Here is a 26,697-nt window from a genome sequence, read left to right as displayed (position 1 = left end):
CCTGCATAATATGTATGTATTAGTTATGCAAAATGTAGGTATTTATTAGGTAGCTGCGTAAACCAGTATGTATTAGATTACTGTTGCAATTAATATGACTAACAGCAGTAAATCAATAAAGATTAACCTCATATTACCAAAACAGTAGTGTTTTTCATATCAGGTCCGGATATAGCTGTTTAGCTCTTAAAAAAAATGTTAAGATTATATTTTCGGCAATGAAGCCACCAGCGGGGCCAGATTGATTCTTACATAAGCTCAGCGAAATATCGGCGTTATCAACTGTCGTCACGTAACAAAACATTTATTATTAAAATAAACACAATTCCAAAGAATGCTAATCCGACAGATATCTTGTAGAATGATAAACAGCTTCTATCTGGAATTAAACGCATTGCGTCACCTTTTGTCTTTTGTATTTATGCAGGTAACATGTGTCACTTCCTATGTTTATATGTCTACATGGGAGTGAAAACACGGTAACACCGTGTAATCCAATATTTTCTTGTACACACGATTTGATAAATAGTAGCCGTGGTAATATGTTCAATGATTTAATAAAAAAATGATATAAACATTGTCAATGACTTGCAAGCGGATACTATTATGCATAGGAATTAATTATTTACGCGATAATTATTGTTTACATTTAGTGACTACATATTTGTCGTGTTCTCAGCGTTTTAAATAGGTCCGTCCCAAATCTAATCTCTTTCATTCTGATTAATGATAAACCAGACTTGCCATGTGATGACTCATATCCGTCCGTCCGGATTTATGTAAGGATTTTTGCTAATTAAAATAATTAGTGAAACTAGTGGGATTGCTAGAATAATTACGCCGAAGTCGATCCATGTAAGGACAAATCAAAGTTCCTGATGCCACATCCCCACCATGACCCATATGGCCCATTATAATCATCCGTTTTCCAAACATTCCACTTGCTTTGACTCTACAGAAACATCGGATCAAGCAACCCAGAAATTCTTAAATTTTTAATCACCTTCATAAGTTAATGTTCTGTCGCAGGGTGCTCATATGGCTGTGATAGAAGCACTGATGGTGCTGTACGCGCGGGAGGTGGTGACGCCGGACCGAGTGGCGGCAGCAGTGCAGCGGTTCGGCGCGGGGGCGCCGCCGCTCACCAGCTCGGCCGCGCCGCACGAGGACGGGATCCTGTGCTGGATCAACGCCGCTTGTGCTGCGCTTAATAAGGCTGAGGTAAGGATCATAAATAAAGTAGTATAGTGGTATTATCGTTCTTCCGCCCACGCTAATATCACAGGTTTTCCTTTCGGAGACAAAAAAAGTAATTGAATACTTGCTCATTTTATGTGGCCTCGTGTTCTAGGAGGACACAACATCGCACGTGCCGATGTTGAAGAGCCTCCAGGAAGTGTGCGACGGCACGGCGCTGGCGGCGCTGATCTCGTTCTACTGCCCAGAGGCACTCCCCCGCACGGCCGTGCGTGTCGGCCGCATGGCCTCCATACAAGACTGCCTGCACAACCTCATGCTGGTCCACGACTTCTGCCGGACCGCGCTGCCGCACGACGTGTTCCATATGATGCCCGAGGATGTCACTTACATGCGAGGGTACGGGCTTTTATATATTCACCAGCTTTCACAGTCACATATTTGATCCTTCAAGTAATGGAAACGGTAATGCCATTACTTGAAGGAACGAATGTGTGGCAGATCGGAACCGCTTTGTCGTAATGTTTAATTTTTTCTTTAATTCCGTTTACAGGTCAATGAGACAAAATTTAGTAGCAATGCTCGCCGATCTCTTCAATATGTTAGAAGTTCACCCAGTCAAGTCTGTTAAATACCCTGGAACTGGTGAGTTACATGAGTATAAACCTGTCCCTATCCCTCCAAGTTATACCCTCCGTATTGCATGCTAAATAGTAATGGGAGTATGTGGTCATAATATCAATGATTTTTGCCTACTAATATAACAAATTAAAATTAAACTCTTCTAAACTAAATTTCACAAAAACAATTGTATAATGCTTTATTTTATTTACTGGCAATACTATATTTTAGGCACATTTGGGGTTGTCATTACGAAGACAGAAATTGTCGATGTGTTTATATGAGTATAATATTTATTATTGAAGTACGTGTAAATTGTTGTATTTTATTATATTGTCACTGTGAATGTGAGGTAAGTCTGCATTGGTATAAAGAGAATGGCCGCTTCGCCAACTGATAGCATTGATGATGTTTGTCACCCTGTCTGGCTTGTCGCGTTGTTGTCGTGAGCGCTGGGCCGCCTGGGTGCGGCGCCCGGCTGACTCGTGTGTGTCGCAGCGGCGGCGGACTGCAACAGACACGGCGTGCGGCACGCGCGGGGCCTGGCGCCCGCCGCGCCCGCGCCCATCCCCGCGCTGCGGGCCGCGCCGCCCTCCGCGCGCGCCGCCGCGCTGCCGCCCTTCGCAGGTACCAGCGGGACTCCACTACCGGAAAGCCTCTACAAACTCTCTCACACCTTAGTCCTGGTGCCTTTAAAATGGGTATTTCCTCTCGATGGGATTCTTATCCTTTTCCTCTTAACCTAATTTCAGCTAAGTGTGATTACAGATATAAAATTTTGTGAAGAAATACAAATATTAGTTTTACAAATTTTAATATTGCTGTAATTACAAAATTTAACGTCCTTTGTCCAATAAAATCCATGGGAATCTGGATATCTAAACAAATGATACAAGAAATTCATTCACACAATTAGTCGTCAACCGTCACTTATCTAGAGATCTAGCCTGCACTTGCCTCCCCCACAAAACAAAACACTACCAAATGTGTTCCGTTTGTTTTTACTTTTTGCGTGTGTGTGTACGTGTTATACAAAATGTCGTAATAAAAGCATTATGTTGGAATGTGTTGTGTGTGTTTGCGTTTGTCATATATCTATATACCTTTATGTTATTCTTATATATTTTGGCGGTCGCATTATGCTTTATATAAACTGGGATATAATATTTAATATATGGTTTGGTGATTTTTAAAAAGCTTCGAATCTAGCGCTTTGCATGGAAAACTTATGCTTCCTTGAAGGCACTTTGGAGTCATTGACGTTATGTCCTCACGACTCCCAGCTATGGCGTGATAATGCTAGCACAGTAGACATAGGCCTGTATCAAGTTTTACTTTATTACATTGGGCCCTATCGTATATGAGTCATATTATGTTTCTTTTTACTCTTGAACTGATTATGTTAAATCTGTTTGTTGGTTTTGCCAATGCTGTTTATGTCGTATTTCCTAATAGTAAAACTTGATATGCTTATTACTGTTTATTACTTACTAGGCTAGCTTATTATTAACATCTGTCAGCATGTGGATAAGAGTGGTAAGTGTAGACAAATAATTTATTTTGTTGTGCATTTATTAGATGTTCTATTTGACTAGTAAGTCAATGTTTGTTTAATATTTAGATGTTTTTTTTTTTTAGAGTAGTTGACTAGTTGTGTTGTTTTCTTGTGTTCGTGTTGTTGGATTCATGATATTGCGGTCGCTCGTCAAAACGTTGCTTAATTGGTATATATTTTTTTAATATTTATGACGTAATCGCGACTTTTTCTTAGCCTTTTTCTCTTGTAAGCAAACTTAATAGTATTTTTACGAGCGATTGTGATACTCATACACAATAATTACACACGGTCGTTAATATATCCCCGGCCGGCAGTGCCCCCGGGCAGCGGGCGGTCTCGCGGCGGTCGCGGCGGGCCGCGCTCGGCCAGCTCGACGCCGGAGCGGCGCTCGGCCAGCCCGGCGCGCAGCCCGCCGCGCAGCCCGCCGCGCAGCCCCGCTCGGGAGGACTTCGTGGTGCACCGGCCCAGGCATGTGGCCACGCTGGCCGCCATGGCGCGCAGGGGGGACGACCCAGGTCAGCTAAACACACATATTTCTAGCCTGACAACTTCAATAAATTTAGTGTCGTAAAAGGCCAAGTTTGAGTCAACAGTCATTAATGCCTTCTAAATGAATGATGAAAATGTGAATTATTTTATTTTCATGAATTCACCTATAGTGCCCAAAACACTATTTGATAACTTAACATTTACTCTCCTACAATCTAATTTAAATAATGTGGCAAAATATTAAATTAAACAATACATTTGATCCCAGGAATGGACATGCCTACAACTGCAGCAGGTCGGCCGTCCAACTGGGCCGAGTCCCGTGACGCCTCGTTCGCAGGTCGCCGCTCGCGCCGCTCTTCCATCACAGATGACAGCCAGCTTACCGTAGAGAACTTCGGCGGCTCACAGGACCGCCTGCACTTCGCAGGACGGAACCCCGAAAAGGAACTAGCGACTCTGGCTAATGTTAGAAAAATATCTGCTCCTTCTGGTGAGTCCCGACGACAAACTGTTATTAAAATGTAGTCTGAGTCAAACTAATAGTCAATATTTATCATCACTTGCACCGCTGTGAAGAATAAATAATGTTTAAATTACTTATTAAAGATAACGTGTTTTAGCTTGTGATAAATCAGTTTTTTTTTTATAAAAATATAAACTTCGTTTCAGGTCCCCTTGACTACAATCCGCCTCTGCGTTCGTCCCGTCAAGACATTCGCGGTTCGATCCAATTTTTCGATTACCAAAATGGCTCTCAGACAGAGGAACGACAAAAAGTTGAAAGACAAAACTCACAACCTCAGAACTCACAACCACAAACCACAGAGAACGAACCGTTCTTTCCGATACGGAGACAACTGAGTAGCGATACGATAACGTTAAGGGAGCGACAGGAGAGCTTCGGGTTCCAGTGCAAGGGCGGCGGCGACGGCGGGTTCTACCTCAACAACCGCGACGACACGGACGGGGACGTCGGCAAGACTAGCTTCGCAGACCTCAACAAGATCAGGAGTAACGGTGACCAGACAGGTTTGTTGCGGCGAGCAAATACTCAAGGGAAAACATATTTGTTCAGAAATTACATATTATAATATATGTCAACATCATTTCCAGTATGGTAACGAGTTTGTTTTCCCATTATTATTAGCTTGTGACTTCGCTTTTTGTGCGGCACGTAATGAAACTTTCGGCCTTTACTATAACCGCTTTGAATGTTTGCCTTGACTGCGCTTGTGTTTGACGGCACACTGTATTCCGTAAATTACTTAACAAATGCACTTATCTAACACAGACATATCGTCTACAGTATGTCGTTGAACCGGACCACATATTCCCATTTTCCAAATTCTAAATTGTTCACGTGGTAGACGGAGAGTAGAAATTCGTGAAGGTTTCAGTTAAATGCGTTTTTATGATGACTGATGTTTATTGGTTGATGTTCAGGTATTCAGTCGCAGTTCGGTCAGGATGAACCGACGGAGAGGCGGAAAAGTACGTCGTTTTCCACACCGCCCCCGAACACGACCACGTGGCAACAACAGTTCATGCAGCAAGAACATCAACCAAGTAATTATAGTGTTACATCAACATGAATAATCTATGAAATACAACAATCAGTAAAAATATGGCTGAAACTATTCAGAAGTATACCAAGACTACAATTTTTTATTAGTTTTAATTTTTTTTTCTGAAAACCTCCCTACAACTTCATTGCTATTTTGACCACATAGTCCAATAGAATAAACCTAATTAACACTCACTCTAATTAAACAACAACAAACATTGCAGACGGCGACGACCTGACAGACGACGCGAATAACCCATCAAGCGGTGGTCAAATGGCCGCTCAGTTGAACAACATCCGACTCAAGCTAGAAGAGAAACGGCGACGCATCGAGCAGGAGAAGCGCCGCATGGAGGTGGCCGTCAGCAGGCAGCGGCAGCAGCTCGGCCAGCAGGCCTTCCTGCAGGCCGTCACCAGGGTGAGTCAGGGGGCGGGGACAGCGGCCACATGTTGAAACCTCAGCAACTGAGCTCTAAATACAGGATTCAAAGTTAATAACTTTATCAAATAATTATGATCCTCACATAAGTTCTTTTAAAGCTCTTAAAATATGATTGATTTGTAACATCAAGTTGCTGAGATTTTGATATCAATTTGATCGTAAATTGTTTAACTGTGAAGTAGTAGATGGTTTGGTGAAGTCGAAATCGTTCACTATGTTTGTGATCTACACGCCACGTTATAAAACGTCTACATTTACTGAGTCATTACATAGTGTTTGAGTGTGTGAGTGATGTAGAAATTAGACTCAAATGAGGTGAGAACTTTAACTTAGCTAGATATTTTTGAGACTACTTAGTAGTATTAAATAAGTCGAAACAACTAATCCAACGAAACTAATCAACTTGGTAGAAATAAATAAAATATAACTTTATTTCTTATTAAACGTTATTGTTAAACAAATACACACAAGACTAAGATACAGCACATTGTTACTAATTCTATGTTCTTCTTTCTCAATTTGTGTTTTAATATTTATAATAACGGATATATGAACTATAATTTTCTTTCTATTTCATTAGGATACGTATTTGCAATACCAGTTGGCCTCCTTGGTGAGTGGCCGGTTCAAGTGCCCTTTCCATTTAGTTTAGACCTTTTTAATATTTATTTTTAATTTGATTGTCACTTCGTAACCATATTCCAATTACCGTTTTATGTACAGATTTTAGTTCAGTACACGCTTACACAGCTTTTTTGATACATAAACATTCAACCATATAGAATTCTTGAAATATCTACAATTATAAATATAGTATAGTTAATTTCATTATTCGCATTATAATTATCAATTCGTAATTTTTAAAATTAATGCTTCGAAATAAGGTAGCTTCGAGCAGCGCGTAGCCTATAAATTAAATTTTAGCTTTTCCTAAAATCATTATTAAATCGATTTCATAAATATCTTGCTGTGCAATCATATTTTTTCAATACTCAAACTTAGTAGTGCAGTTCTGCAGATCTTTCAAATTGATTATTAATTTGTAATTAAATCATATTAAAATATCAAATAAACTATATTCCACGTCACAATATATTCATTCAACTCACGTTTTGAAGAAGCACAAATTTGTAAAACGTCCCATACTTTAACTACACTTATTTTAAGCATGACTCCGCTGGTTGGTATATATTCTACAGTAACATTCTTACATTATAAGTTTTTGGGCTGAAATACTCAAAAACTTGTACAAAGCATTTAAGTTATACTTATTTTGGAGTATTAGTGATAATATATGGCAACCAGCAGCCAGCATGCGGTAGCATGTGTTGTGTCCGTGTCGCGACCCGAGTTGCGTTAGTGACGGTGGCGGTTGCACGCGCGTGTTGCAGGGCAAGGGCGCGCGCACGCCCGCAGACGACGACCCCAAGCAGGACCCGCCCGCGCTACAGGTGAGGCACACGGCTGATGCGACATCATACTTACGTAATATGTATACAACACAATACAGGGGAAATAAAATTACCAGGCTAACATCTACCAGGGTCAGCTGACTAATATGATTTTTTACAATTTTTCGTTTTTATTAAGGCTTAAGTTAACCTCAGAAATCATTACCAGTTCGAGTTTTCATACAAAATGATTTTTGTAGCAAGATATAAGATTCAATAACACTGGGGATATTTGCTAATGGGAATCATATCGATTTTGATATAAAGATATGCCTGGATATATGATAAACAATTGTGGTTAAAATTACAACCGGCGGAATAATCATTGTAATTGTTGCATCAGCTATTGTTCGATATTGTTTTACTACTACTATCACTGGTGAAGGGATCAAAATTTCAATGGAATGAAGATTAATTGGCATGAGTTTGTGAATAAAATTGCATGTAGAATCGTCACACGTGACTACTTGACGAATAATTTCACAAAATAAACTGATTATCGTGTAGTTCAAAAAAATATTTTTCGCATTTTATGATATGTTGGGAAACTATGCTTTCAACATTTCTATAATATCGAGTGTCTCTCATCTCAATCTCAATAGAATGAGTTAAATTATTCAAATGAGTACAACTTATCTCAGTTTGAAATATGTGATGTTTAGGACATGTGGTCGAGCCGCCGAGTCAAAGGGATTCAGTGGACAACGCTGTCTTGGAACAATACCAGCAATCAATTGCTAAGTAAGTGTTACTATGTTTAAGCTAATTTCTAGGTACTGGCAACATTAAAAAATGATGCATATATATTATGTATGTTTCCTATAGTGCACCATACTTTTTGTTTATTGCACTATATAGTTATTTTGTGAAAATAGAGTGCACAGACTTTTATTTCCAGGCAGAACAGCTTTATTTTCTAGCGATAACACAAATTCAACAGAAACTGACACTAATCAGACAAACTGATACGAGACATACAGTCAGACAACCAAAATACAATCCATGACCAAGGACTAAGGTCTATGTATGGGATTTTATTGGTTACTTGGATTGACAACATACATATACATAAATACATACTAGGTTTTGTTTAACACAAAGTAACAGAAAGCCAGAAACAACCATTTCTACCCAAGCACTTTCTTTATTACAGATTTTAGATACTCTCTCCTCAGTATTTTTAAACCCTTTTATTTTATTTAGTTGCTCGTTGCGTGTTTATAGCTATGTATGTACGTGTTTGTAGCGGCACGAAGTAATCGTCGACTAAAGTGAGAAAGTCGACCGCATTTGTAGCAAGTGCGTGAGCTCTCACACCCCGAACCAACCCCGTTACTACACGAAACTTACAGAATGAACTCCAGCCTGCAGGACATACAGAGCGACATCGCGCGGCTCGCCAGCCAGCAAACACAGTTACAGCAACAGCAGCAGCAGCAACAGGCCAAACAGCTGTTCCAGCAGCCGCAACTGCAGATGCAGCCGCAATTACCGCAGATGCAACCGCAATTACCGCAGATGCAACCGCAACTGCCGCAAATGCAGCCGCAGCCGCCGCAACCCCAGCCGCCTCAGTCACCCTACCAAATGCAACATCAACAACAGTATCAACCAAACATTCCACAACTGGTAAGTTCACTACATGTACATTGAGAGTGATACCGCGTCGAAGAATGTGTTTGGTATAAAAATTTGGCATAAGATTACATGGTTAACAGGACACAGGTCCGCCAATATTAAGCAAAAAAATAGCTTTTGCTAAATAGCGCATTTCATGTCTTCTTATGTCAAACTTTTTTACCATTCATAGAGCTTTGTGTGAATGATGTTTGTGAATAACCTTATCTTTTTTTAGTCATCCTGATACATGATAGTAATATTAAAAATTAAATGGATTTTCTTAGAGATCCGCACTATAACTAACCAACATAATGGAGTGAAAAGTAAATTCAGTTTGAATTGTAATTAACTGATTAAGTTTCAGCGCTTCATTCCATGATTGACACCCACTCACATGCATTATAATAATATCTAGGCGTTTCACAATGTTATTTTAACAGACTTTTGCGTAAAACATACGTATAAAGGTATCATATGCAATAAACAATGACGATTAGTATGTAAAAAGTATTATAATCTCGTTTTGTCTGTATAATTATGTAAATGTGGTTGGGGCACGCTTTTTGCTTGGTCCCAGAGCAGGAGCCGGGCCGCCCACTTTCTTACATGACGTTTTTATCCGTGCCGTTTTAATAGATTACTACGAACAGTTTCCTAAACAGGACGTATGAATAATGCTGAAAAAAATCCTAGTGCATTATTTGTATCAAAAGTATTTCTGTAAAAATTGCACCTAATTGTAAATAACAGCAAAATATAAAATACATGTTTCCTACGAGACATTGTGAAGCGTGCTTATCGTCACATCGCTGACTCGCGCATAACATTGCAGCACAGCCAATTCAGCTCACAGCACAATGTGTCCCGGCCTGGGCTCTCCAGCTTCGGTTCCACGCCACACATACCGCGCGAATTCCAACACCAACAACTGCAACAAGTGCAGCAACAGCACCAACAACAGCAACATCAACAACAGCAACAGTTCTATAACTACGATCAGCAACAGCAACAGCAGCAGCAATACCCACAGTATCAGTATAGAGAGATAGAGGATTACGGAAGGCAACAGTTTTACCTGCACGACGCCGCGCCCGCGCCGCGCCGGACGTGGGCGCAACACGCGCAGCAGCAGCAGCAGCAACAGCACGAGACTGAATTGCGAGGGTGGCAGGTCGGTTGCACGTCACTAGATAATTACATCTATATGTTACGATTCATATATATGTCCTGTCATTTGGTTTCGGTTTGTCAGCCGTATTCAATAAAAAAACAACATAATTAAGGGTTATGAGGTCGTCCAATTATTAAAGTTCTCTGTACCACAGACTTGATTAATTTTGAAATTATTTTGAGTAAATAGATGATTTGGTAAAAAGGTTAGGTCACAAGCTTAACCAAGCATGGCAAATTGCCACAATGCACCACGGTGTGGGTTTCACTTAGTCCAGTTCATCTGTGTGAAATATCATTGCGTAGTTTTGATTTTTGTATTGCACGCTTTCAGCTGCACCAACAACATCAACAAAATCATCAACAGCACCAACAACAGTTCGGTCCGTCGACTCCGGAACCTCCACAACGGACGTGGAAGTCTCCGTCACCGCAGCCGCCGCCCGACCGCAACTGGCAGCCTCAGCAGGGCTTCGTGCTGCACGACCGGACCAATCAGCAGCCCTTCCAAGTACATTATAACAACGACCGGTACCAAAACGGCACCGAGAACATTCGAGAACCGCAAAACCATTTAAGCTACACTGTGATAAACCCTAACCAATACGTGTCCCAGTCGCCGCCGCTGTCGGGCAGCCCGCAGCGGCGCGCGCGCACCCCGCAGCGGCAGGGCTCGCTGCCCGAGGCGCGCCGCCCCGACCCCGTTAGCCTGCAGCAGCTGCAGCCGCCGCCCGACGACATGGAGCCGCAGAACATCTCCTTCATCGGCAACGCCGAGGACGACGCGCTGCGCCAGGGAATCAATAGACTGAACATTTCCTCTGGCACCAGGACCTACCGCATCCCCTCCCCCACGCGGCCCTCGCTCAGTAGAAACTCCTTTCAACAGCTCGATCAGGAAGATACCGCGGAACAGAACGAGAAAGGCTTTTATATATCGTTCGACAATGATCAGCCGAAGCGGCCGAAACCTCCATTGCGGGCGAAACGGGGCTCACCTAAGAAAGAAAGGTCGACAGATATTAGTCCGGAACGTAGTCCGGAGAACACATGGAACGAGCGGTTACCGCAGCCGGCGCACGAAGAAGAGTTCGTGGTTCATAGGAATACGGGGTTGGAGCAAACGATACGATCTAATGACGTTTCTTCGGAGCGCAGAGAAACGCCACCTAGAGAGCGACCCCAACGCTTGAATAATGCCGAACCGGCGGCGTTAGTCATCGGCGAGCTGAATCCTGACCCGGTACGTAGTTTTGTGTAATTATTCCGTTTCACTTCAAAGTCATTAGCAACAGTTTTCTTATATTACGTTGACTGTTTCAGAACTCGGCGGAGGAGATGGAACGCAAGAAAGAGCGCATAATGCTCCTCTCGCTGCAGCGACGGCAGCGCGCGGACGAGGCTCGCGCGCGGGCGGAGGCGGCGGCGGCGGCCCGCCGGGCGAGGGACGAGAGCGCCGCCGAGCTCAAGCTGCAGCGCAAGGAGGAGCAGGCGCGCCGCCGCGAGGCCATCCTGCACCAGTACAAGCTCAAGAAGGCCATCGAGGAGGCCGAGCGAGAGGTACGCTCACACTGGCCCAACGACCAGAAAGGCTCACTAACTTAAAAACTTGTATGAAAGCCTCGGAAGGTCTAGTATTGTAAATTTTTGATATATTGTAGGACTTGTTCTTCAGCGTCAAATCTTATCCATCACTTAAAATACTAATAAGAGTTGTAGGACGGCTTCAATAAATGAGATGTTGACTTGGTTCCAGGGCAAGGTACTGGACAGGACGGAGTTCATGGAGAGCATGGGTCGCGGCGGCGCGGCGGCCCCGGCGGGCGGCGGCGCGGGCGGCGCGCGGCTGCGCGGGCGGCAGGCGGCGCGCGCGCGCCCCAAGACCATACACGTGGACAGCTCCGCGCTGCACGCCGCGGAACACAAGCACCCCTCCACGCCACTCGCAGGTACGCACACGCACACACACACACGGCATACCTACTCGTCTTGACGTCTTCTGTTTACACACGTCCCTCGATGTTTACACTTAAAGTGCACTAGAAACGCAATTTAGAACAATGGTAATTTCAATCGTCAGCACTGACATCAGTTACGTGAAATATTCTCATTCAAAAATATATATGCAAGTAGTTCTAGTCACGAATGATTTTTTTGGTTGGATATTATTGTTGTAGATAGCTTTTCTAGTGTAACGTAAATCGTTTAATGTGCCAACACTCAGACGAAAAATAATTAGAGTTATTTTCTCCTCCATACTGTGTTATAAACTGTTTACTCCTTTTATAACCTTTCAGGATATGATTGAATTCTACTGAAATGATCTCAACTGAAACACTTTACCGAATTGAACACTTTGATTTTTTTTTGCTAACAACTTTTGTGAGGCTGCACTCCATGTCCGCTTATTCCCTTTTTACAAAATTAATTTGCCGACCGGCATGCCGCCACATTTATGTTCACAATCCGGATGCGTTATGCTGCAAATTTATTATGCAATTTTTCGAACTAGTGCTGATGTAGTCTCAAAAACATATGTTTGGTGCTGGTATTATATCTCACCAACGAGATTACGTCAGTGATGAATTAAGAGTTGGCATGCAAGGCCAGCATAGCGCAGCCCCGCTTGACGTTGTGTTGTGTGTAGCGGGCGGCACCATGCGGCGCGACTACTACCGCGGCTCGCAGGACAGCCTCGCCGAGCGCGCCGGGCTCTACAGAGGTACGTGCTATGTGCATGACCATGTTGAAACAACCTTCACATAAACAAAATAGACAAGAGAGTATTGGTTAAAGTTAAAGGTTGTCTCAACAAGCAATTTGAAGCGCTTCACGCCTTAGAAGCATGATTATATTTTAGCTTAAATTGTTGTACCCTTTTCACTAATACCAGAACAAATTTTACACTTTAACTCATTTGATCTCTTTGTCTAAGAATACATACAACACACCAATATCGGGTTATATCTTGTGTGAGTAGCGAGTGGTATGATGTAAGGGTGTTGTCCCGCGCAGAGTCCCCGGTGGAGGAGCGCGGCGGCATGTCCCGGGCAGCGCGTCCAGCGGGCCGCTGGGCCGGCGCGGCTCCTGCAAGACCTCGCGAGGTGAGTGCACGCCTGGCCGCTGCCGCCGCCCCGCTACTAACACCCGACGCTTCGCCTACCAGACTCCTTCTATACACATCGATACCTTACAAAGAAATATAGAGTGTCATCTTAATATCGATGTTTGTAGACGAAAATCTGTTTTTGGTCTGTGATTTGTTTTGATTTCGTACCCAGTCTAAACATGGTTTCAACTTATCTTAATTTTTATTCAAAACAAATCACTTAAATGCTATCAGTGTGTATCCTATCAAGGAGATGAACAGTGCACTCAAAGATCAATATATCCTAGTATTGGTTGATTGCAGTGAATCTTCATTTCCTTGACATTTGAAGCTACTAGCTACAATATTATTAAGTTGTATCACAACCAGGTGAACCCTACATAATTTTGCTTCCGTCATACAAACGAACTCCCAGCTGTAAGGTTTGCAACACGTCCAAATAGATCTAGTGTGATGAAGGCGCTTGTTTCGATTTTTGGTTTCAGTAGAACGCTTCGATTTTGAATTATTTATATTTATAATCGATTTATTTTATATGTGTATGATTTCAGCATCGCATAGATTATAGACACCACTCCAATCTGCAAAATTTATGCTTGATACCCTTTTTTGGCCATATATGTAGTTGCAAATTGAATCTGAGTGGTACCATAGTTTTCATGAAAGCTTTTTTTCCAAATTTTTCGATACGCCCTAGACCTTCCGCGCATTTAATAAATTGGTTCCCGAATATGTAAATACAAAGTGATGTGATACAATTTTTATTATCGCGGTATAGCATTAATTTTGTTTGCCATATTATTATGTAAAGAAATCGGAGCCGCTTGTGTGGACGATGCATGCTTTGACGTGGTGTTCGCCACGTTACAATACATCGAATGCTGCATATGAAATAACAGAATGGAGTTCGCATTGCATGAGAGTTGCGTGATGACATGTATAGGAAACATTTCAGAGCGCGTGAATGAGGAACCACAGTCTTCACGTGGAAGGTCTAAATATTCCAGTTACCAGAGTAACTTTAAGGCGGGACGGAAGTCAAGCTCTCTTATGAATTTGTGCGGTAAGAGCAGTTTGTAAACACCCGATAAAGGCTTGACTCACGTTGGTATAGACGGCTCTGTAACGCCGTCGCTTGTGGTGCGTTGGGTTTACTTTCTGTTGCTCCCGCGGCCGCCGCGAGCGCTCATGTGTGCGGTGATCATGTTACATGTTTCTAGTTACCTAAAAAAATAACAATTTCGTTTAAAAAAATTGTCATGGTAAATGCTTACATTTTGATAATTACATTTAATGAATATTTGAAATAATGAATCAATCTATAATGTTTAAATTTATGGTCGTCGTTTCAATAAATATTCTCTTGTGATTTATGAAAAATACACAACTACGCAAGCAGTAACCTAAACCATGGCAGGCCCAAAATAACAAACATATTGGACTGCATAATTAAATGAAACAAACATGTGACATGTTCACTCACGCAGTGCCGCGTCGGTGCGTGTTCTTTCGTCTTGTGCACATTTATTTCATTTGGGTCATCGGAGATATATAATTATAATAAGTACTACACCTATATATTTACTACTTCTGTACACAATTGGACTAATTGGTTAAATTTCAGAACACAACAATGTGTTATAAGAAAAAATACATATCCATTTTTTTTTGGAAATCTGTGTGACGGACTAAACACATTTTCCGATCAAATACCCTATTATTCATGTTTGAATTTTAATAATTCAAAGAAAAAAAAATCGTAAAAATTGAACATAAATTATCAGCACTACCAATTAAATCTTTCAAAATAAGTTTGTTTAATAGTAGCACATAACTACGTGTTCCAATCCACTATTAGCACTCATTGTGTGTCTTTTGTGTACAGGGGTTATCCTATAAGGTTATGGTATGTTCGGTATAACTCGGTGCGAGTTAGCGCATGTTTATATGTATATATCTATATTAAATATCTTGGTGTTGGTGTGACATCGTCTTATGTTCGTTGGATAAACACTTTACAACCTTGGTTAAAAAAAGGGCAATAAACAAATGTGAGGGATCTTAATTATTAACTTAATTAACGCCTATGGATCTTCTTGAATCTCTTAAAGTATCTAAAAAACTGGACTTATTCTTAATACAATCTTCAACTTGTCTAAAGAATAAACAAGTGCTGCTAACAATATTACTTTCAGTACTTATGTATAAGGTAAAATAACAAAGGTAAGATAAATAAATAATTATCCATATGTCCCCATATTAATACACTAGATTACTAATAGATAGGTGTATAGGACTGTTCTATCATTTTCCAAATGTAGATGAAAGATACATTATTTACCCTTGGGACTATCCCAAACCTCAGGTATATGGCTAGAAAATTCAAGATGTGATGCAATTTCTACATAACAAAGGATTGGTAAAGAATCTATAGTTTGATGCGTATACAATTATGGTTCATTACGTTCAAAATCAGATATCTGAAGTCAAACTCTCATGTGTACCATTTATTACAAAAAAAGTTAGAAATAAAACTAATACATCTTGTATTTCCTGCCATACAATTAGACCCCCCATAATTGGTTGTAAGTGTTTACATTTTATACCATATATTATATAATATTAGTATCATAATCGATGTTTATATGTGTGTAAGGATATAGTACAAAATGTCGACGCTTCTTTTTTATTGAGTTTTGCCTTTTCAGTTTTGCTTAGCAGCCGTAGACAACACCTGTAATTAGTTATTTATTCACATTTAGTAGTTTACGCGCGAATTTTATATAGCGAATAAAGTTTACGAAGGACATGTTCAGTGTGTTATCAAATACCTAATAGCAGAAACCATCTTATTCTTATAATAATACTAGCTGACCCAGCAAACGTTGTTTTGCCGAATAGTTTTTTTTCCAGTTGTATATATGTATTTTTAATGCTTCATTATAAAAAAAGTAAAAACGAAAAATTTCGTCCAAAAAATAAAAAAATAAATTTTAGTGTGGGCAACCCTTGTCACTTAGGGGTATGAAAAATAGATGTTGTTTTATTCTCAGTCCTACCCAATATGTATACAAAATTTCATAAGAATCGGTCGAACCGTTTCGGAGGAGTACGGTAACTAACATCGTGACACGGGAATTTTATATATTAGATATTACACTCTGTGATCAAGATTTGTGATACTTTAATTGGTTTCCATGTTAGTTAATTTATTATTTATGGAAATAATAAGTAGAGATCTCGTACAAAGCAAAGCTGTTTTGAAAACGAGTAAATGCCTTTGTATCATAAAGGGATCAAACATTTTGCGAAATTAATATTTTACGTAATTCATTATTTGACATAGCAGACTATGAAATAAGTAAGTAATCTATACTTCAATTATGTCCTTCGTTTCTAGTCGCGTACAAATATAAATCTGAATTATTTTAGGTAATTATAGTAAAATAGGATATTTCACTAAACTCATTTAGTACTAGGATACGAATTTTATAGTTAGTCCATTAATTTATTAATACTTACTAACTTTGATAATTAATTTGTAGATCAATTAAATTAGTACTTCGGTAATATTTAGGTAGCTCTTTAACTTTTGAAGTTATGATACTATTTTGAAAAATCTCTTTTGGTTCAGTACTCTAGTCATAATAGTAGGATATTAACATCATTTTCAATTACTATGAGTAGTAATACTGTAGTTCGAATTAGGTATCAAATACTAAGATAGAACGGTCCAGGTGATTAATAAATTAACAAGCCTAAGTCCATACATAACTAGGTAGTGGGTATGCTCGTGCGCAGTATTTGTATGTAACGTGCGTGGTGCTATAGACTCGGGGCTGGGGCGCGCCACGCCGCCGCGGCGCGCCGCCTCGCCCGGCGTGCGCGCGCTGGGCTCGCCCGCGTCGGGCCCCGGCTCGCTGCCCGGCTCCCTGCCCGGCTCGCTGCCCGGCGCCATCGGCAAGCGCCGCCACCACAACAACAACGACGACACCTCCGACGTGTCCTCCACGCACTCCTCCATCATGGACTACTCCGGTGAGTACCACTACAATACTATGCAGACTCATGTATATTTATATTTTTAAACGATAACGTGAATACCCAAAAGAGGGTGGTCTACATGTGTGTTTTTGAAACTGTGTATGTTTTAAAAATAATTATATAAGATTTTCAAATACAATCGATCGAAAACTATGTTTAACTTTAGTTTTAAGGCAACGAAAATAATACACAAAATCCACCCCGCACAAGTATATGAAAGTTAACAAAAGTGCACCAAATGTAAGAAATAATCAAACTCGACCCTAACAGCATTGATTACTTTACAAAGTATTGTTTGTCCGTCTAGGAAGCTCCGACAGAGGTCGTCGTAAAGGTCCTTGTATAAGTACTCGGTAGATAGACCACCAACACGTAGATATTCGACACAGTAGTCACAGATTTTAATGTTTATAGACTCTTTGGAAGATGATCGACTAGTTTTACGCGCACTGCTCTATTCTTTAGAAAAACACAGCTATGTATCGCGAAGCTAGTCGAACATTCTCGAAGGCTTCTCAAGAGTAAACGAATACAATTGAAATATTGAAAACACCGTACGTAAGCGATGTCATGCCAACAATTAAGATGACTTATTTATAAGGCATGGTTTTGCGATCAACGTTTTTGGTCTAACGAACTGCATTTTGAATCGCTTCGAACTCGCTTCCTCACCCAGACTTGACATTAACACATAATAATCACGGCACTTAACTATTGTGCGTTCACTGTGCATTTTTACATCGTTTTACTAATTTAGTTGTAAATAAACATAATTACATATATTACAAATATAGCTGATAAAATCATGACCAGATTTAATTAGCGTAGTTTCCGTAATTCCGACTTATTACTTATTAAATTTAATTTTCAACTTGAATATTATTTTTATCCAGTAAATAAAAAGAAAAATTCAGTCTATAATTGACGGCTTAGATATAAAAATTAAAACTTTACTCATGTACACATTCGAGCCTTAAGTACAAATAACATTGATTTTAAATCCCTTCGAAAAAAACTCGATTCTTTCTTCTATCAGTCCACATTAATAATCGTGTAAACTATTGTAGGTCCTCGGCTGTATAAGCAGCCGACGACGAAGTCGAACCGCGGCATAATGCTGAACGCGGTGGAGTACTGCGTGTTCCCGGGCGCCGTGAACGCGGAGGCCAAGCGGCGCGTGCTGGAGGAGATCGCGCGCTCCGAGAGCAAGCACTTCCTCGTGCTGTTCCGCGACGCCGGCTGCCAGTTCCGCGCGCTCTACTCCTACTGCCCCGACACCGAGCAGGTGGCCAAGCTCTACGGCACCGGGCCCAAACACGTCAACGACAGGATGTTCGATAAGTTCTTCAAGTGAGAATTTACTTTTTTACATTAATATGACAACGTCGTCGTCATTAATATCTGGACTAATTTGCCATGATTCTGCCTAAAGCAACTTGTTCTGCACTGTTCTTTGTAAAACAATGTGTATAATTTTATTTTCCAGATACAACTCGGGCAGCAAGTGCTTCTCGCAGGTGCACACGAAGCACCTGACGGTGACGATCGACGCTTTCACGATACACAACTCGCTGTGGCAGGGCAAGAAGGTGCAGCTTCCCAGCAAGAAGGACATGGCGCTCGTCATTTAGACGGCCACGCGTTCTACTAAATTTTAAAGAATCCATTATCTAGTCGCCGGCGGCAGTCGAGTCAAGCCTTTTTACTCTTCAGTTTAACGCTATGGTAGGGCAATAGTGCCAGTGTCCAATACATTGTATTTTAAAGAGTCGGTTAGTGCGTTTTCCTCGGCGGAAGCTGTTTTATTGAACATGAAAATTATGTTAATTTTGCTTGTGCAAAGGTGTGTTGTCGACCGATGTGTTCTGTACCGGCCGCCTCGTTCGCCCGTCGCCGTAAGCTGTAATCAATCTCGAGTCATAGTAATCAATTGTAGGTAATCGCGAACGACGGACGAGGCGCGGCCCGCGGTGCCTGTGTCATATTGTACAGTTAGGGAGGTTGTCGGCTCGAATCGAGTTTGTTATGTGTTAGCTTCGGCCGGCGCGACCGAGAGCCGCGAGTTGTGTTAGTTCCGCGCCGGATAACGTATGTATGCGTTGATTGATGCTGCGTTAGTTCCAAATGTGTTACTCAGTGTATAATCGCAATGTTTGCCATATGTATTAGTGAGATGGTCGATACGTTCCAAATTATCAAATTGTCTCAAAAATGTTACAGCCAAAATGTCAAATTACGTTTGGTAATTTAGATTCATAATTTTGTTAAGTAGAACTGTCTCCTCACATATAAAGTAACAAGTTCACAAACTAATAATATTGCTTATTTGTTATAATATTTAACTCGTTAGTGATTATGTTAAATTTGACTGGAGCTAAGATTTGTTTAACTGACCCCATTCAATGTTAATTCAATTCCCATTTTTTTACTGCTTGTATAGCTAAAAGTAAGACGAGGCACATTTTACGTGGTAATTGTACTGCCTTATCCTGTAAATAATTGTTTTTTTGTATACAGCTATTTATTAAACGAATGTTAAAGGAGAATTGATGAATATCATTTTTCATTGTTTAATGATTGGTCATCAATAATATACTACCGATAGTATATGGTATGCAAATATATTGTATTACTTAAAACCATAACGAAATAATATTGAATTTCATATTAATGTATTTGTTTTATTTCCTGAAACCCTTCATTGGAGTACTGTACTCTATTGGTTTATTTACTTACATAAATGTAAGCAGTCTTGATGTCATTTTATACAACAAAATAATAAACGACTTAAATATATTCCAGTCGTTGCATTTAGTAATCTTTATTGTTGATTACATTGGTTTTTAGTCGCGTTTTATGTTTCAACTGAGTTTTAAGACATAAAACACCAAGACTGTTTGATTTCACTGATGTTTGAATTCGTTCTACCTATTGTATAGGTCAGGATTTAAGGTAGAAAGTCGAATCATTATTGGGATTTTGACAAGATATATCAACTTTATACGTCAGTATATAATGACGATAAAAGGACATTTATTGCTACTAAAAAACAACATCATCAGTACTTTTGCGCGTTTTATCTGAACAATATAAAGTGGAATATACTAGGTTGATGATGTGTGTGGCAAAAATAGTAACAAAGTGAAGTGACGTCTTTAACGGTCTAGAAGAGTTTGGTATGGTCAAATATGAGAACGATATTAGAGTTGGCTAGGTCTATACTATTTTTTAACGATTAAATAAAACAAAAGGGTTGTCAATCATCAAAAATTAAACGTATTTTTATTTACATAACATTATTTCTATAAAATTACAATAATACTGGCTAAACTATGTGAAGGCCAACAAATTGTGACTTTATTGTACTAGTGTTACATTGGCGACGGTATTTTCATTAACTAAAATTGGAAATTCTATTAATCATTAAAATTATAATTTACGTATATTAATTATTATTAAAATCAGTAATATCTAAAAGAGATCCATCAATCATTGCGACATAAAGGAGACATTAACATATATTCATTAATTAATCATTATTAATAATTAGTTAAAAAAACAACCTAATTAGTAGGAGGGCGATGATGGCGATTTTGATCAACTAAATGACGCCATCTAGCGGGGTTTCTACCAAACTTATAGTTTGTAGAACGTATAGATGTCTAGACTATAGTAAAGTAGTGCGTGACTGGAGACGACACGTTGGAGTCGACTGTCTTCTGCAGGTTCAACTGATGTACGATTGTATCTGGGTTGTCTACCTCCTGTAAAGACGTTACAGAAGATTAATATATTGATTAATCTTTTATTACAATATCACTGTTCATCGGACAATTGTAAAAAAAATTATACATACCTCTTCATTTGCGTATCCGTTTATCTCAACCGGTATAGTCTGTCCATCTTGCGTTATCACCTGAATATGACAATTATTTAGTAAATTATATAAATAGAAAATAGAAAGTAGAGTAAACTTATTACGAGAAAATTCAATTATACCTGTAAAGATTTTCCATCGGCGGATGTGATGGCCAGTCGCGTACCATCCTGCATTGTAAAATGAAGAGGATTGCCTTGCTCGTCAGTCACCTAAGGAAAAAAAGGATTGGTTACACAAATCAATGTATTATAGCAGCGACGGTATGATGGTGTGATGGGTATGTGATTATAACGCTGCCGCACTGGTCTCTACCCTGCGTACTGACCGGCATGTGTTGGTGCGGCGCCAGCGCGAGGTCCTGCTGCAGCGGCGCGGCGTCGCCCAGCGCCAGCTGCGCGTACTCGGGCTCCGGGACCAGCAGCGACGCCCCGCCGTACAGCTCGCAGCTCGACAACACCTTGCTCTCCTCCAGGCCCGCCGCCTGACACGTTATACGAGTTACCAAATTATATATATTTCGGAATCTTCGTTAGGTTGTAGGATATATAAATACTAATAAGGACATAAACTACTGCGAGTATAATAATATAGTGGTTACTTGTAAAATACATAATTTCTTACCTGTTCTGGGTCCAGTATATGGAAGGCGGGGGAATCAGTATCATCAACATCATAGGTGACGTATATGACGCGCTCCTCCAGTTCGTCGTCCTGAACTTCTTCCGTGAGCAGCGCGGGTGAGGTCTTTGGTACGAGAGTTATCTCCGCCGCCGGCAGCGGGACCGTTGGCACGACAGCCGGGACAGCCGCAGGTGCGAGCTGCGGGTTGGAGTTGGCGAGGAGGCTGATCTGTTTGTGGACTTGCTGTAGGTGGAAAATTGGATAATTGTTAGAATTAGTTTCGGTTAAGAAAGAAAATAGTTGTTCGTGGGTGATCGCTGACCTTCTTGTGCTTGTTGAGGTTGGAGCAGTCGGCGAAGGCGCGCGGGCAGTGCGGGCAGCGGAAGGGGCGCTCGCCGGAGTGCAGGCGCAGGTGCTTGAGCAGCGGCCAGCGCTCGGCGAAGGCGCGGCCGCAGTGGTCGCAGCGGTGCGCGCGCGGGCCCGCCTCGCGGCGCAGGTGCGCGGCGGCGGCGGCGCGCGACGCGAAGCGCTTGCCGCAGTGCGCGCAGGCGTGCGGCCGCGCGGCCGCGTGGCGCCGCAGGTGCAGGCGGTGCTGCGACGACGTGGTGAAGCGCCGCGGACACTGCGCGCACTGGAACGGCTTCTCGCCCGTGTGGATGCGCTCGTGCTCCGACAGGTTGCCCTTCTGGCTGAAGCACTTGCCGCACGTCGAGCACGCGTACGGCTTCTGGCCTGCCGGGACGACGACAGATTATATAAGGCAGGCTCGATCTAATGTTTTTCTCAAATCGTCCTTCCCGATCAGTTATTTATAAGGCCAATTTCTTCAAGTCATTAAAAGGTAGGTTTAGTGCTCCAAAGAGCCTATACAAAAGCCAAAATATACACAAATAACAATATGATTAAACCGACAAAATAATTTACAAACTTACCAGTGTGCCACCTCATGTGTAATGTAAGGCTGGTCTTGTGTGCAAACTTATGCTTGCAGATTTCACACGAGAATTTCTTGACACCGGAATGCAGCAGTGAATGATTCAAGAGGTTGGCTTTAGTCTTGAATGAAGCATTGCACGACTAGAACAATAATTTCTTAGTTCAAGCTAATTCTCAAAACCAAGTGCATGTTAAGGAACATATGACTAATTTAATAAATTGCTATACAATTTCGTAACAATAATATGTATCGTATTTGCTTTGTTAATTCGATGATTATTATATCTCATTTTACAAACTACAGATCTTTGCCAATTCTTACCTTGCAGCTGTAGGGCCTGTCTTGCGAGTGCACGAGCTGGTGTCGCTGCAGCAGCTGCTTGTGTTTGAAGGACTTGCCGCATTTGTTGCACACGTAGCGCTGGCCCGCGTGCTCCGCTTCCTTGTGATATACCACCGATGAAGGGTGGTTCAGGACCTGTTGTAACATTCATATATTTAGCTTAAGGATCAGATCAAATTGGTCGAGAACACTTTTTATAAATAAATTGCTTAGGTCGATTTGGTAACCAGTATTAAGCTTATAGTCTAAAATAAAATCACAAAAAAGTTAAATTACAATTAAATTCAAAGAAAATGATATTATGTGTGGTATCGTAATACAACATAGTTTAATACCTTCCCGCACAGGTCGCAGGCGTACCCCTTCCCGGGCGCGTTGCGGCGGCGGTGCCACACGGCGTGCAGCGCCAGCGAGCGCGGGTACGCGAAGCTGGCGCCGCACTCGCCGCACGCGTACGCGCGCTCGCCCAGGTGCACCGCCTGCGGGGGACCACGCGCACTTACTGTTACTAGATATCGACATTTCGTTAATCTGGAGGGACTCCACAAGGGCTGAAGTCCTTTAGGGACGTAATTAAGAGACATAATATGAAATTACACCATTTTGAAAAAAGAAAAAGTTATAAAAGTAACTAAAATATTGGGATATTTCTCTATGTATAATGTACCACTTAGAATCAAGGGTCTCATTCATAACATTGAAATAAAGATCAAACTTTAATATTGAACAGTTTACCTTGATATGCATGGACTTGCTCTGCTTATTACTAAATGTTTTCTCACAGTGATTACACTTGAGTCTAACTTTTCCAGTTGCAGTTGTGTCCTTTTCATCAGTTTCCTCAGTTTTTTCAACAGCAATTGTTTCTTCAGGTGTCTCTGAAGATGATTTTACCACAACATAAGCACATATACCAGTAAAACACAACCATGAATTGAAATATTGTTTGATCAACTGTTTTTTCTAGTCTAGTAAGCACTTACCAATAATTTTCACATCATCTCCTGGACTAGATGCTATTTCTATTCCTGTTTCAGCAGTTTCTTCTACAAACTCGACAGTGGCTTCCACCTCATTTTTATCAACAACCGGCGGTGGATCGAGTTCTGGTAAGGAGTTAGGTACTGTGGACACTGTTTCCGATAAATCAACTGTGGTTACTTCTGGCTCTGGTTGTTCACCAACAATTTGTATTGGTTCAAATGTGGTCTTCTTATTTTTCTAAAAATTAAAATATGTGGGATAATTTTTTTGTTAAAACACAACCTATAAAATATAGCTATTTAATGCAAGATATTTCTTAGATGCTGCATAAAAAGCACTGCAAGTGTTAATGAATTGTTAGAGATTCAAAAATCATATAAATATTTACATCCAATAGTGAAACAAGACTCACTTTAGCTTTACCCCTATCAACATTCTTCTTGCAGGGTATAATATTCTGTCCGCTATGTGCAGTCTCCTTCTGATGGCTATTGAACTGCAGTCGAGTATTGAAAGTCTCGGAGCACTCCCCACACTGGTACAGGACTGGTCCGTGTTGAGCAACATGGGACATGTAGCGACCAGTACATGTGAACTCCATGCCGCAGATTGCACATTCCTTTCGGGTTAGACGCATTGGTCCTAAAATTAGGCAGGTAAGTTAAAAATAATATTGCCGGGAACTGGCCTTTTTCCTTAAGCCAGCCTATGCTTTCCAGGCCAGCAGAATTGACTTGAAGGGACTGCAGCCCACAGCCTGAGTACACAGAGGGCAAAGGAACAAACATAATATGTGGATTTTAGTGAGTAAAAGTCTTACACTACTTGTCTTCCAACCCAAAGCAGGAGAAGTCATTTGATGCCGAATTTTATGCAAGTGCCATACAAAGAAGGTTTAAGTAATGATCATGTCGAGCTCACCGTGAGATAACAATAAATGCAAATATGAAACATTGATCAAGCTTAGAATTATGAAATAAAGTTACTGTACCTTTTGGTCTTCCTCGGCCTTTGCCCTTGACAACAACAACAAGTTCTCCCGATTCCTCCAAGTGCCCTATAATCTCTGGCTCCTTTGGCACCAATGGCTTAGACTCAATTTCCATTTCGGGCTTAATATCAAGATCACTTTCATCTCCATCTGTCACCCCTTCCTCTTTAAATATTCGCTCAAGTTCTTTACCCTAAAATGTAATGGTTTAAAGATCATGTTGACTATGCAGATATAGACGCAAGTTACTTGAATTTATATCACACTAGCTTGATTATCTACAGAATACCTATTGAGGTTGCACCGTTAACAATTTACCTGGACAGCTTCTCTAAATCTAGTTGGAGTTTTCCTCCTCCGTTTCCCTGTAGGTTCATCATCTTTTTCCTCTCTTTTTGTAACTTTAACTTCTTGTTCTTTAGCGGCAGCCTCCTTGGCCAACTCTTCTGGAGTTTTGGGCTTTTTAGGGGGTCTGCCCCGCTTACGTTTTGGCTTTTCCAGCCCAGCAACTTGTAAAGCAATGGGATGTTCTACTTGGTAAACCCCATTTGTAGTGTTTACTGTAAATAAATACGATGTGTACTGATGTGCCCTATAGGAGCAAGGGTTTTGTGAACAAGTTAATTAAATCTGCGAAAATATGTGACCCAAGACAACCTTACCTTCATATATTATCTTTTCTGTAATAATATCTTGTTCGTTCGTGGGATTCAGTATTGTTTTTTTGTACTCTTTCTCTCTAAGGTACAGTTCACGAATAACTTTCTGGAATGCATAATTCATTTGGAATAAGGTACGTACATTCATTAGTCATAAAAGAACGGCAAATATTAGTTTTCTAACTTACTTGTCCATTTATAATAAGAGTAAGGAATTCTACGGTGGCTTCAAGTTGAATGGTGCATCCTGGACATATGGTACGAGGTAGCTGTCCATCATCGGACACCTGAAATGTTATAAAATTGTATTTAGATTTAGTTTCTGTTTAATATAATAAATAAAAAGCTCTTTATTTATTTTATAACCGTGCGCAAGACGTACTCGCAGACTCAAGGAATTGAAAATATTTTGACATTTGATAATAATTTGAATACTAAAAAATCCTGTTTTATTAAATTTATTGTTAGATTTGTGAAAGAGAGTAGATAATGTAAAAATCAAATATTCTAGATGGATATTTGAATAGATAAAATAAATAAGTAAAGAAAATGTTTAATTGTACATGTCAGCCATTTTATTTTCATATTGATTGAAGTCAATACAAATCACAATAATTTGAATAGTATACCTTTATAGGCAAATATGTGTTAATAACTTCACTTAAGTTTTGATTATTTTCTTCACTTGAATATAACAAAGTCCCATTATCATTTTCTTCTCCACATAAACGACAAACATTGGAATTGTAAAGAAATACTTCCATCTTTTGCCAAATAAAAGCGCCACCTATTTCCTGCCATAACTAAGTCTTTTGACATAACGTTTAGATTTTGCTGTTCCTAGCGATAAAATTCCTTACCCAGTTAATAAAATTTGGAAAGAAGTGTTTAATTTTAAAGTGTTATAAATTATAATAATTTAATAAAATCACGACCGTTTATTGGTAACTACATTTTGAGATTTCTTAATAAGACTAAACAAAATCAGGAAAAGTAAATTTCATGGTGTTGTCAT

At 40.5% G+C, this 26,697-nt stretch overlaps 2 protein-coding genes across 2 annotated transcripts in view; one reads left to right on the top strand and one right to left on the bottom strand.

Moving 5' to 3' along the window:
• The window catches only part of LOC113493110 (patronin-like), a 49,172-nt gene extending 29,233 nt beyond the window's left edge, over positions 1-19,939 (top strand). The window contains 23 exon segments of the mRNA XM_026870931.1: positions 1,030-1,221; positions 1,352-1,596; positions 1,751-1,842; positions 2,317-2,562; positions 3,691-3,891; positions 4,134-4,358; positions 4,538-4,897; positions 5,312-5,434; positions 5,657-5,850; positions 7,266-7,359; positions 7,988-8,066; positions 8,678-8,954; positions 9,778-10,116; positions 10,450-11,358; positions 11,439-11,675; positions 11,872-12,064; positions 12,763-12,837; positions 13,131-13,157; positions 13,160-13,219; positions 14,180-14,287; positions 17,056-17,262; positions 18,336-18,618; positions 18,755-19,939. Coding sequence (XP_026726732.1) covers positions 1,030-1,221; positions 1,352-1,596; positions 1,751-1,842; positions 2,317-2,562; positions 3,691-3,891; positions 4,134-4,358; positions 4,538-4,897; positions 5,312-5,434; positions 5,657-5,850; positions 7,266-7,359; positions 7,988-8,066; positions 8,678-8,954; positions 9,778-10,116; positions 10,450-11,358; positions 11,439-11,675; positions 11,872-12,064; positions 12,763-12,837; positions 13,131-13,157; positions 13,160-13,219; positions 14,180-14,287; positions 17,056-17,262; positions 18,336-18,618; positions 18,755-18,899 — 4,911 coding nt within the window. The 3' untranslated portion in view covers positions 18,900-19,939.
• A 582-nt stretch (positions 19,940-20,521) lies between these two features.
• Positions 20,522-26,573, bottom strand: LOC113493120 (zinc finger protein 135-like). The gene is made up of 17 exons (XM_026870940.1): positions 26,312-26,573; positions 25,871-25,969; positions 25,686-25,788; positions 25,342-25,583; positions 25,024-25,216; positions 24,445-24,674; positions 24,032-24,269; positions 23,784-23,926; positions 23,384-23,527; positions 23,028-23,183; positions 22,702-22,846; positions 22,092-22,501; positions 21,770-22,012; positions 21,474-21,629; positions 21,268-21,357; positions 21,125-21,184; positions 20,522-21,032 (listed from the first exon to the last, which is right to left on the bottom strand). Exons 1-17 carry the CDS (start codon positions 26,444-26,446, stop codon positions 20,931-20,933), a joined length of 2,889 nt encoding a protein of 962 aa, XP_026726741.1. The 5' UTR covers positions 26,447-26,573; the 3' UTR covers positions 20,522-20,930.
• Positions 26,574-26,697: the final 124 nt, after the last annotated feature.

The sequence above is a fragment of the Trichoplusia ni genome, chromosome 4, assembly GCF_003590095.1.
Source record: "Trichoplusia ni isolate ovarian cell line Hi5 chromosome 4, tn1, whole genome shotgun sequence".
Classification (NCBI taxonomy): Eukaryota; Metazoa; Arthropoda; class Insecta; order Lepidoptera; family Noctuidae; genus Trichoplusia; species Trichoplusia ni.
This window is presented reverse-complemented; position numbering and strand designations above follow the sequence as displayed.

Bases quoted from the DNA above. Each gene is read 5' to 3' on its own strand.
- LOC113493120 (XM_026870940.1), bottom strand. From the start codon at position 26,446: ATGGAAGTATTTCTTTACAATTCCAATGTTTGTCGTTTATGTGGAGAA. The intron at 25,970-26,311 runs GTATACTATTCA...ATAACATTTCAG, and splicing joins ACACATATTTGCCTATAAAG to GTGTCCGATGATGGACAGCT. The intron at 21,630-21,769 runs GTAAGAAATTAT...ATAACGTGTCAG, and splicing joins ATATACTGGACCCAGAACAG to GCGGCGGGCCTGGAGGAGAG.